This window comes from Nelumbo nucifera, chromosome 7 (assembly GCF_055504915.1).
Source record: "Nelumbo nucifera cultivar China Antique chromosome 7, China Antique-T2T, whole genome shotgun sequence".
Taxonomy (NCBI): domain Eukaryota; kingdom Viridiplantae; phylum Streptophyta; class Magnoliopsida; order Proteales; family Nelumbonaceae; genus Nelumbo; species Nelumbo nucifera.
The window spans coordinates 2,066,571-2,079,178 of record NC_142655.1 but is presented as its reverse complement, the minus strand read 5'-3'; the positions used below and the strand labels follow the sequence as shown (position 1 = coordinate 2,079,178).

The following is a 12,608-nucleotide window of genomic DNA, read 5'->3' as shown; positions in this document are numbered from 1 at the left end:
AAGTTGAAACCCCTCATTTGAAACATCTAGAGTCCGGATCACCTGCCAATAAAATACATTCCAACAACCTATCAGTGTCATCTCACACCGAACATCTCATACACAGTGGGTCTCACTTTTATGGTGGGTCTCAATCTCATGGTAGGGGTTGGGACGTGTTTTGTTGGCAGAAGATCCCAACTCGGCATTTTGGTACATCAAAGAGAGCACCGGCGACGGAGAAGGCTCTATTTTTGGTGATTGTTTCGATAAAGGAGTTTTATTTGAAGCTTTGTACAATAAGTAGGCGTTGAAGCAAGTAGAGTTGTTTAAGTTAAAGATTATAGTTCAATTGGATTTAAAGGCTGGCTGATTCCCTTGTGGATGCTCTATCCTAGGCAACAGTTGTCTGATCTCTTTCGTTATTCATTTACAAAAATGTCTCAACTCACAAGGACTCTGGTCAAGAAGTGGAGGAAAGAGTTGGCTTCAGAAAATATCATATTAACAATCATGCTGTAGCAGGGTCTTCTCATATCAATACAGCCGTGGTGGCTGTGCCCATTTACTCGTCAACAACAGTAGGAAACTTATTTGTATGAAAAACTCTAGTTCCCATCTCTATGAAAAAAGCGTTGTGACACAGACGAAACTGTACTAAAAACTCCCATTATAAGCCATGATTCTATTCCTGTTAACTGTTTGGTTTGGCCCATCTGCAGACTGCATTACAACTGAAAGCAGCCAGAGGCTGAGCTGAGCCCAGTTGCCACTTGGCACCAATACTTGCATGAGACGGAAAGCAACAACAATCATGATGTTTAATGCCTCCTCAAGTGGCTTTTCAAAGTAGTGGTGGATGAGTGGATCACTCCTCTTCTGAATATCTATCTCCATAGGCGCAACCTTGTCACTTGTCAGGCTCGTCCTGGCCCATGGGTTATTGGGGCTGTGGGGCCCGACCAACTTTTTATCGTCGTCTCTGAGGCTCATTGTTTGGGTCATTGGGTGGGTGGAGGCTCCAAAAGCTGAACGGATTAGCTGAACTTGACCGCTCTGTTATTGACTTGCGGGACCCGAAAAAGGAAAAGGCACTTTACCTTTCAAGGGAAATTCTAATATATACCTCCTCCATGATTCTCAACTATACATTCCATAAGAATATCTACCGTCAAAGACTCGAATCAGTGTAAGTTGTGGGACCCACTATCGGTAAATCGATCTGTACTGGAGACCAGAGCAAGTCAGCGATCAGCTTTTTGTAACTCCTCTCTGATGAACGGCCCAAATTTGCACAGCGATAGAGGTGAGCATGCATTTGATTGGATGGTGCATGGATAATCGTAACGAACAACCTTAACTGCCAATAGTGCCACCTATCACGGCTATTGATGACTCACTGATGAACGTGTAACCATTCAGGTCCCAAGAAGGCTCTGATTTCTGAAAAGTACAAAAGACAACCTGCACTGAGCATCTTTCAGTCTCCAGACTGCAAGCAAGGGAGAAAGAATGGGAGCAACCTAGCGGGTATCCTCTCTCTCTCTCTCTCTCTCTCTCTCCATTTGGGTTGTTTTTGCAGTTTCAGATACTTGGGAAAATTTTCTATATTGGTTAATATCCTTCTACCTGTGTTCAACAAATGAATTTTAGTTTTATTTTTCTCTGGAATTATCGCTGCCCATTAGAAGGTCTTAGTTTGTTGAAAATGAATATAACACCTTGTGTTCCTTCCGCTTTTAGTTCATTTTGTTTCTATTTCTCCTTGTCTTTTTTTTACTTTTTTCTTTCTGCATAGTACAGTTTCTTGTTAGTGGATCAGGTTTGGCAATTTCGGTATATGGGTTGGCATGAGCGTAGACTAATTTCGATGAAGTGTTCTGTTTTATGGGTTATTGGTTGAACTGGAGTTGCCCAAGTTACATGTGAAGATGATATGATTGATTCATGTTTCCGTTTGTATTACCTGAAATTTTCTGTCAGGTTCAGTTGGAATCCATAAATTATGATTTTACTTTGTGAAAACTGGCTTTCTAAACTTCTCTGTATGTGTGGCAATGCTTCTCTTCTCCATATTATGTTATCTGCTTGTCTTTTGGGATTCATGGAGAATATGTTCTACCTTTCCTTAAACTGCAATCTGTTTCTATGCAGGAGTTTCCACGACAAGGGATAATTAGTTATAGTATAAACCATCCTATCGTTATGGTTTTTGGTATGGGTGATGAGGAATCATGGAGTAAGCCCCTTGGGAGAGCATCTGTGTTTTACTATGGTGTTGGCCACATGCTTAATGACATCACATCTGCCTGTTGGTTTACGTATCTCTTAGTGTTCTTGACAGATATTGGCCTGACCCCAAGGTATGTTGTTTTCTTAATAACACTTGTGCTTGTCTGATGTCTGAAACCTGAATCACCTATAGGATCTGTGCAACTTCTATGGATTGATCAATTAAGTATATTCTTTACGTAAATTTTGAAGATCTTACTGGGCCTGGTTTGTGCAAAGACACTCGAAGTGGTTTATATCCGTTTTCAATTTGGATAAATATGTTATTATGTCAAAAGTTGCTCATGTAGGCAGGGAAAAACAGATTAAAAAAGGGAACTTTACAAAAAGAAAGCCAATAAAATAAAGGGGACTTATTTGGGCAGATTCCATTTTTTTGGAAGACAACTAATTATTAGTAAAAAAGCACAATTTTGAAAGAAAAAAGCACCCCTAATGTATTGCTGTGTCCAATTTATGAAAATTAGCATGTGCCCAAATCAGTTTTCTAATAAATCCATGAGATTCACTCTATCATGCCACTAAGGGCCCTATAACACATATTACTGAGTTTTCCTTCTTTTAGTGTTGGAGGTGCATGAGAAGTTAGAAGCCCCTTAAAAGAATAAGATGTCAGATTTAGCTAAAATTCCTTAACAGAAGGATGATGTAGGGCTTCTCATTGATTAAAAAAATGCATGTTATTGTTAGATTTTTCAAAGTTCAAAGGGCAATATAAAATAACAAATCGGATGATAATAGCAATGGGAGGGAGTATTATAAGTACAATTTGAATTTTAAAAACTGGCCTCCTTTTTCAGATACTGAAGATGACCCATCAAAATTGAGTCTAGAACTTTTTGGTTTTTTAGGGGACCAAGAATGACCCATAAAAAAGGAGAGGCAGGACCTAGCAGTACCAGGATAATATCTAGAAATCTTATCAACCATCACAGTTGAAAATTCCACAATATACACCAAGGGGCATAAACAAGAAGATAATTTTAAGGGCAACAGAAGGTATATAGTGAAATATCTTCGGATTCCTCTCCTCTTGAATGTCCCAGAGGATGATAACAAGCAAGTATTCTTAGAGAGTTTTGCCTTTTTTTGCTTAACAAGAAATAACACCCAGAGGATGATAATAAGCAAGTATCCTTAGAGAGTTTTGCCTTTTTTTTTTTTTGCTTAACAAGAAATAACACAATCTCTGTGTAAGCATAGAACTGTGAATTAATTCAAGGACCTCCAAAAGAGCTAAACACACAATGAATGATGAAATGATCCAAGCATAGTATACAAGCATGCTGGCTGAACTTTGAAGATGTATGCCTCTATAGAAGAAAGATGAAGGCATAAATCTTTTCATGCACTGCCTTCAAGACAATCACCTGTAACCAAGAAGAATGCTTGGAAAAGACTTTTGGTTTCAAAGGACCAAGTTAAGTCAGGAACCTCAGTGAACACGAAAATGTTGCTTAAGGAGAAATAGAAGTGCAAGAAGCTCTTAATTACCTTTCAAAAAAGAAGCAATAGTTTTTCATTTTTCATCTCTGTACCAGAAATTGGGTATAAACAAGGGAAATTGAGATTGGAGATACAAGATTGAGGCCAATCTGAGCTTTGTACTTTCTCTGACCTAGTGTTTAGAAATCAGTAAGAAGGATAATGCTAATAGATATCTATTGATATTTTTAGGTTGGCATGGTTGGCTCCAGAAACCCATCATCTCAATTGACTCCAATACTTATTCCTGGCAACTGAATGCCATACTTATTGAAACCCTATAAATCCTCAAGAACCATGTTTCCGTTTGTCCTTGATATACACTTCCAGAGGTCTCCTAACAGACATCCTTTGAACTATTATATGGAATTCTTAGCACTATTTATAGTCCTTACATGGAAATTCATTATAATCCTTCTGTTGGTCACTTTCATGTGCAGAAATACAGCTACCGTTATGCTTTCTGGTCAAATTGCTGATGGATTTACAACAATATTTGCTGGAGAGCTGGTATTTTCCACTGCATCTATTCTGTCTATGTTTTTTTTTAATCTTTTTATTTCTATCTGAAATCTAGTTTTATTTCAAAAGGTTTAATATCCTTTCATGACTCACTTTAAGGAGATTAAATAGGGATTGCAGTGGTTATGTAAGCACCCCTCTATAAGTAAATGATACCTGGATTCCACTTAAAGAGAGGGAGATCCAAGTGTGGACACTACTTTAGTGGCCTAAATAGATATTTTAGGTGGCCCATTAGCTTTCTTTCACAGACATGGTCCCAACCCACTTAATTGAGTTTTAAATGGACCTTAAGTAATTGGATTTCACAGGCTTACAGTCAAGCCCATTCTTTTTCATAAAGAAAAGATGGATGTATCTTATTGTAAATTTCACTTTCAATAGCTACTTAAAATAAATATTTGGTGCATTAGAATTGCTATGTTTGTATTAAAAGTATATGCTGAAAATAAATGTCTTCCTTTGTTTTGCATACTAGATCGACAGGTTTGGACATTTCAAAATATGGCATGGTGCTGGATCAGTTCTGGTTGCAGTTTCTTTCTCTTCTGTTTTTGGCATTTGCCTTCCATGTAAAATCTTTAGGACAAATTCATCTGCAATTCTGACAATTAGTTATAGTACTTTTGCTGCAATTTTCAATGTGGGTTGGGCGGCTACCCAAGTTTCACACATGTAACAACCTTTCCTGGCTTGAATTTTCAAGTTTATGTGATTTCATCATCTTTTATTTCCTTTAGTCATCTTCTTTTTCCCAAGAAAAACTTATGGAAAATGGGCCTATGTTGAAGGTCTATGGTGAATTGCATCACACTGAATCCAACAACCAGAGTTGTGCTAGCTAGTTGTCGTAATGCCTTTACAATGGTTAGTGTCTTTCTTGACATTTTGTCTCAGTCACTGTTATATCTGTTCACATTATTGTGAAGGTTATGATCTTTTATTTTTTGTTCTAATTGTTTAAGGTGGCCAACCTCAGCCTATATGCAGTTGCTCTGACAGTGTTTAATGTTAGCAAACCAAGAACACCTATTGATATTGAAAATCAGGTATCTTGATTAAATAAGATTATTCACTTTATAATGAACACCTCCAGCAAGGATAGGAATTTAACAGGGCTCATGAAAGTTTATTGATAATTCTCATGCATCTTCTCTTTGGTTTGACTTTTAAATTCCCTTTAAATGAACAGTACCGCTGGATTGCATATTTGTCAATTTTCATTGGATGCTGTTTCGTGAGCATATTCCTTATTGGAACCAAAGAGCCAAGGTGTGTTGGCTATTATTATTTTTTATGTTTTTAAATTCTCCTACATAAGCTATTAATCCATGTCATTTCTTCAAATAGTTTCACATTCTAATAATATTTGACCAAACAATTACCTTTCATTTCATGTGAAGATTGAAGCAAGGAATACACGGAACAAGTAACCATAGAATATCATGGGCACATTGGTTCAAGAAAGTATTATACTATCAAGTTGCTATTGTTTATGTACTCACTCGACTAGTAACGAATGTTTCACAGGTCACAACTGTTTTTTCTTTCCTTTGTTTGAAATGAATCTTCTGATATGGCCATGGTGAAATTTTCTTTCAGTTCTTAATGGTGTTTCTCTCAAATTACTATAATAATTATTAAAAGAGGTCTTCAAGATTCTTTATGGATAATATTTGCAAGAATTGTTTTTGCAGCCTTGTTGTTTTCACATTAAAACTGTTTCTTTGACCAGGCATTCCTTGCATTTTACGTCATTAATGATCTGCAAATGGCTCAATCATCTAAGGCATTGGTAAATGCAAAAACCTTATGAGATCTCATCACATTCATTTCATATCTGTTTCATTTGGACACATTGGTGGGATGATTTTGATTTCTAACTAATGTGGACAGGTACCTGCTATCATCTACATATGCAGCATTGTGGTATCTGTCATTTTACAGGTTACTCAATTATCAATGGTCTAATTGAATGTATTTTTAGAATTCATTGGTAGCAGAATGCATACCTTTTTAGTTCATCATTTTCTTTTTTGATACTAAACCATTATATGTCCACATTGCAGGAGATTACTTGGACTGGCCAACGTCTCAAGGCCTTCTTTACTGCTGGAGGTGTTCTTTGGATATTTTCTGGTGCGGGGATCCTTTTTCTTCCCAGTACCATGCAAAATCTTATGTACCTTTTATCAGTGGCTATTGGTGTTGCCAATGCATTAATGACGGTATGTTGGTAATTCCAAGGCTCTCTAGTGTTATTTTTTTTATAAATGATAATTTCATTAATTCGACATAAGAATAATTACAAAAAGGAAGACAAACTTTCTTATCTTCCAATTACAACTTGAGCCCCCAAGAAAAGAAAAAGGAGAAACAATAAAATTACATCTGAGCCCAAAAGGCTCTCTAGTGTTATCCTTGTGCTATGTAATGTTAGTAGATACAGATCAGACCACTATATTCTGGATCTGACATCACTTGCAAAGAATACCAAAAATGCACTTATTCTCTTCTTGTTTATTTTGATTGCTTAGCACAGCTATCTTAAATGATGACTTTCATTTCACTTATTACCAGGGGATCACATCCAGAAATCAATTTGTAGATCCAAATGGCAAAGAATAATATATGGGAACTGGTGCATTTGTAATGGAATGGTTAGGAAAAGAAATGGTCAACAACCAGAAACAGTCTACAAATAGATCATGGTTAGAATCATCATATGTACCAGGTTTTAGTTTGGGTGATCTTGAAGGTGGAAACCAGTCACATTGTGACTCCAGACCCCAGATTACAGCAGCCATATCATATGCATTACCATAATCAAGTGACTAGTTGTATCCAACTAGACTATAATTTAAAGGAGCAAATCTGGAACAAGCCATTGGTATAATGGAAAAGGAGCCAGTTAGTGATCTTGAGATAGCCAAGTTATTTTAGTACTACTAAGGTTAACATGTTTTCTGGACATAAAAAACCACATAATCAAAATAGTACTTGTTCTCTCTTGAATTTCATGATTTTTCTGCAATATTTGACCTTTCATCTTTAAATCTTCTACTAACTTTTATTGGATTATACAGGTGACAGGAGTGAGCATGCAAAGTGTTTTAGTTGGAGAAGATTTAAATGGTTGTGCATTTGTTTATGGGTCATTGAGCTTCTTGGACAAAATCTCATGCGGGCTTGCTTTGTACATTCTTGAATCCAATCAAGGTGAGTAATCTGTCAAGTCTCTCTTTTCTCAACAAATATATTTCAAAAAAAGGGCAAATTTCTTAAACTACCCCTACTCTTTAGCTAATTGTCAAGATGTGCCCTTACTGTTTATAAATTGTCTTGGGGCATCCTTATTGTTTCTGACAATTGTCACAAACTTCCCCGTCATGGGCCGTTGACATGTGACATCATGTGATGGGTATATTGTCAAAAAATTCCTGGATTACCCTTCACTAGTCTAAAATGCACCTTTTTGGTTTGACCCATTTCGCTTTGGTCACGATCATCCTCTTTGAGCCACTGCATCCCACAGATATCAACACGACAATGACGAAGGTATTGTCTTCGGTTTGTTTGGGTAATATGATCATTCTCTATGAGTGGAGCAAGGTATCGTCTTCAGTTTGTTTGGAGTCACAATCATCACCAGTGTTATATTACAGCCACGAGACGGTTCTGGTGTCATTGGTAATAACCGGCATAGCTTCAAGTACAACTGATCTGGTGGAAGGCGAGCTCTGTCAACCGACTGTGAGTAGATAAAACCATCAACAGATGAAAGAGTGATGCAGTGGTGGAAGCTTAGGCTGCATTTGGAAGCAATGTAGGCGTTTGGAAGGAGTACGTAATTATGATCAACATAAAACTCCACTCTAGTTCACTTTTGTGTGCGTTTGGATGGATTGGAGTTTTACGTCACTAATCAATGTAAAACCTCATCAAGCATAAAGTTTTACATCGATAATCGATGTAAAAACTACATCGATTTTATCGATGTAAAACTGTACACTCTTCCACCCATTGCATTTTTCAAAAAGCAACAGTCACTTTCACGGTTCAGTGTAAAACGTTATTGGTGTATTTTTATACCGATGACATTTTGCATTGATTCCAACCACAGCCTTAGGGATGATGTAAACGCATCATTTCATTGTGAATGGAGCATTTCACAACAATTGTGAAAAAATACAGATTTTTTATGCCATTTGTTTGAAGAAATTCCTAAAAATCTCCCTTCACACACCCAGCCCTCTACCTGTTCGCATACTCACACGGCTAGCCCCTAGCCCTTCCGCCTCGCCTGCTTGCACACCCAGCCCCCCGCCCACCCGCCTTGCCATCTTGCATGCCCACCCCTACAGCCCGCTTGCCTCGCCCACTTGCCTCGCCCGCTTGCATGCCCACATGGGTCCCTAACACGACACATAACACGCCCACATGGGTCCCTAACATGACACAACCATTCAAGGCACTATTGAACCTCCCATCTCTGTAAATCCTTGACCAAGATTGACTTTGGACCTCAAATCTCTGTAAATGGTCCCCAGAAGCATAACTTTCACAGTAAAATGTCTAAAAATCTGAACTCAACACAAAATATTGATAGTAAGACAACCATGTAAGATAAAAGGGTTAGGGTTTAAAAACAACGACTTTTCTTCTACAGGTTTGAGGTTTAAAAACCATAAAAATCGTATATGTCATGTTAAACATCGTTTTATTCTATCTTACCTATAGACAAAAGTTTACAGTCACTGGCTGAAAGTTGCAGCGGTAATGGAGTGCTTGGAACGAACAACGAAGGGTTTAGCATTCATGAATGAAGCTAATAGGATTGCCCACTCGCCTAATCGTTAACCATTGAGGGTTAATACATTAATTTTCTTTTCGAGCAAATTCTGGTCCAACTTAACAAAAGGGCATAAACAAAATTTCAATAAAATCGTTATGATTTAATGGTAGTGACAATTGTCAAAAACAATAAAGGTGTTCCAAGACAATTTATAAACAGTAAGGGTATAACTTGATAATTAGCTAAACAATAGGGGTAGTTTAAGAAATTTGCCCTTCAAAAAATTACATATAGATGAATCAGTGCTCAATGTGGTTCTCCTTCCCAATTTTTTCTTACTATTGGGTTTACAATGGATAAAAAATAGAGTCCAAGTAAAAGTATTTGGATTAAAAAGTAACTACTTTTCATTTTCGTAAAAAGAAATAGAAAAGTCTATTGTCAGCATGTTCAAACAAATCTACACCAATCAAGCAAATCTTGAGCAAACCGAGTGATTTCATTCACCCAGATTCTTGCAGATTCCAAACAGAAACTTTTACACTACATTAGTCTCTTGGTTTTTATATCTTAACATCAATTTTTGGCCCCAAATAGTTGGACTAATGCCTTTTGGGTTGAGTACAGCTCAAGTAAATCTTAAGCATCAGTATTTGGGGAGATGTTGCAGGAGTTGGTGGCCCCAAAGGACATCTAAAATATATTTTTGTCAATACAAAAGTCCAAGTCTTGGTACTAGGGGCAACATAATTTGAGTCCGGATCTTCTCCCCACAAGAATTTTGTCCATGTTTATCGCAGTCACATATGGAGAATACCTCATCATCTGTATAGTATTATGCAGGGGGAGATGTTTCCAATTCATGGGGATGGTGTATTGTGGGTAGGCGTGGGCAGAGTTCTGGTGGACAGGAGATTTGACCTCTATTATTGATAAAGTGGTGTGGGACATGCGGAAAGAAAGAAAAAGAAAATAAGAACTTTATGTTGAGACTGCAAGTGGCAACATTCAGTCCATCATTTGCACATAGATCCTAGCCTCAGAGGGGTTTTCTAGCACTTTTCCAAATGATCTCAAAAGGAACCTGTTAGGATCATATCATCTTCCTCCATATGACTCTTCTCATGATCCCCCAATGTTAGTAAATACGTATATAGTACATATATTATATACTTACATATAATTAATAAGATGTGTGCATACCATACTAAGATTAAAAAAAAAAATTGGTATTATACTCTAAATGTGTTATAACAGTCATAGAAATACATCATGTTGACAGGTTTAGAAAAGAAGAAAAGAAAATAGTTGTCATCGATGATGATGATGATGATGAATCCAAAAGTTTGTGCTATTTTATAATTTCTCATGAATTTTTCCATGATCCTGAGAACCTAAATTTAACAACTTTGGGTACATGATGATTACACTCATTCTAGCATTGCATCACATCACAGAGGATTTAGACTTTGTCTCCATAATTTGCACGTTATATATAATTCCTAACACATAAAAAAAAAAAAAAAGTTAATAGAGGGTTGGAAAGGATTTGAGAGCCACCCATTCCCAAATATGAAATATCAATGTTTTTACTCTTTAAAAATTAATGGAGTGCAATCCAAAGGCAGCAGATTTTTTGCCTCAGGGGCTAAATCCATTTTGGATCTACCTCCACTCTGCATTTTCACTTCCATCCCCCAAATAGATTGTAGCCTATCATCTGAAAGAGGATAGGAATAAGAAGCTGGGAGTGTAAAGCACAGAATTTGGGTTTGTTTTTTCATACAGCAAGTAATGATGTAAACAACAGTATATCTACCACTCTACCAGCCAATAGCAGTTTTAAGTACCCTTTTACTGTGATTGAAACTCAATTCAACAATGCCAACAAAGCCTTGTCACAACAATATGGAGTCGGTTACATTCTTCATTCCACCGTGATGTTTCAACAAAAGGATTGACAGATATGTGGCTTGAAATTTCTACTTACCATCCTACCCTTTTTATGCAGATACTGCCTCAATTCTGAAGGGTTGCCATTCAATCATGGGCTGCTTTTCTGTTACAAGGTATGGATTGGGCTTGGTCCCTGCATCTTGCGCGCTTCTTGGACTGGTAGTCACATACACCATGAACCTTCATACACCCGATTCAAAACCTCTGTTGGAGCCCCTCTTGGCATAATATTGAAAAAGGCCCTATTGGTTTTCTTGGCGGAGATCCAGGAACAAGGATACAACCGGGGTACAACAATTTGTATTTTAGATAAAAAAAAAATAACAAGTATCAGATATAAGCGAGGCTCCTATTTGGAAGTATCCTATACACAACACCGAATTTGCTTTCAAGCTGTTACAAACAGCATTAGAGAAGGTCATTGCTCAAGAGGAAGAAGAAATGTAATATTTCAAGGCAGGTTAAAGTTAAACTACTTGGCTATGTACAAGATTAGATATCTTTGACATTTTCGTTTATATATGACCACTTATATGTAATGGAATCATAATGAATGATTAATAGTGTACATGATATTAGAAATTTGAAATTCGAGTGGGTAATTTTTAGTTAAAAAAAAAAGGTCACTATCCAATGTTAGTCCCAGCTATGAGGGGGTCTTGGGAGTTGTGGACTGATACTGGCCTACACTGCCATTTTTGTGCACAAAGTAACCAACCTCAGACTAAGTCAAAACAGCCTTATCCCACTTGACAGCCCAAGGTTTTCCAACAAAATACGTTCCAACACTCTTTCAACATGATCGGACATGGAACTGGGACCCGCCATGTATTTTGTTGGCAGTTGATCCAGACTATGATGTCCATTTAACAACTCTAAATATGAAAATTGCTGTTTCTCACTAGTGTCTTTTGTACTTTGGATTCCCAACGATTTGGAATTTTTGGACCGACACTCATTGGCATCTTCTACTTTATAAGGATGCAAAGTGTTTTTTTTGTTTTTAGGAATTAGGGATGCAAAGTTGTCTGTGGCCCGAGCAGAGTTGACACGTGGCAATGATACGCATTGCCAGCGATGGTCCTCTAAATGACTAAATCACAAAAAAGGCTTAAAAAAAAAAAAAAACACTCCCTTGGCAATGATACGCATTGCCACCAGAGGAATTTTTTTTTTTTTTTTTAAGTGGAACTCCAGAGAAAATGTGTTGAGATAGATACATATACTATCCAGACTTGCTGTCTCAGAGATCCAGCAAAGATGATGCATTACTTGATGTTCAGAGCAGAGTATAATTACTGGAACTTCCAGTACTGGTTAACCAAGGACATTAAGCATTTTCAGCTTTTTGAAGAGTAAAGAGGCTTTTCTTCAATGTGCATCCTCCCTTTCTCTCTCACTCTCACACACACATCAAATAGAGTATTTGGATATGACCTCAATATTGCTGGCAAAATACGTTGATTCATTCTCATACAGAATATAATAACTGGAATTTTCAGCTCTGTAACCAGGACAGAAGCATTTTCAGCTTTTTTGAAGCGGAATCTGAAATAAAGCAACCTTCAACAGAAGATAA

General features: G+C 37.2%; 1 protein-coding gene across 13 annotated transcripts; it reads left to right on the top strand.

The window, feature by feature from the left end:
- The first annotated feature begins 765 nt into the window (after positions 1-765).
- Positions 766-11,618, top strand: LOC104597626 (uncharacterized). Of its 13 annotated transcripts, XR_016078552.1 has the most exons (15): positions 766-1,285; positions 1,402-1,509; positions 2,134-2,342; positions 4,197-4,266; positions 4,757-4,953; positions 5,070-5,145; positions 5,244-5,327; positions 5,471-5,550; positions 5,682-5,808; positions 6,014-6,073; positions 6,175-6,225; positions 6,348-6,506; positions 7,365-7,497; positions 7,814-8,121; positions 11,085-11,208. XR_016078552.1 is itself a non-coding variant. In XM_088891326.1 (13 exons), the coding sequence occupies exons 2-13, from the start codon at positions 2,185-2,187 to the stop codon at positions 11,255-11,257; spliced, it is 1,368 nt and encodes a 455-aa protein (XP_088747452.1). In that variant the 5' UTR covers positions 1,604-1,670; positions 2,134-2,184; the 3' UTR covers positions 11,258-11,618. The 13 variants fall into 13 exon arrangements, 8 of the variants coding, with proteins under 8 accessions (XP_088747452.1, XP_088747455.1, XP_088747454.1 ...); XR_016078555.1 differs by lacking the exons at positions 766-1,285; positions 1,402-1,509 and adding an exon at positions 1,570-1,592; XR_016078554.1 differs by lacking the exons at positions 766-1,285; positions 1,402-1,509 and adding an exon at positions 1,649-1,670.
- Positions 11,619-12,608: the final 990 nt, after the last annotated feature.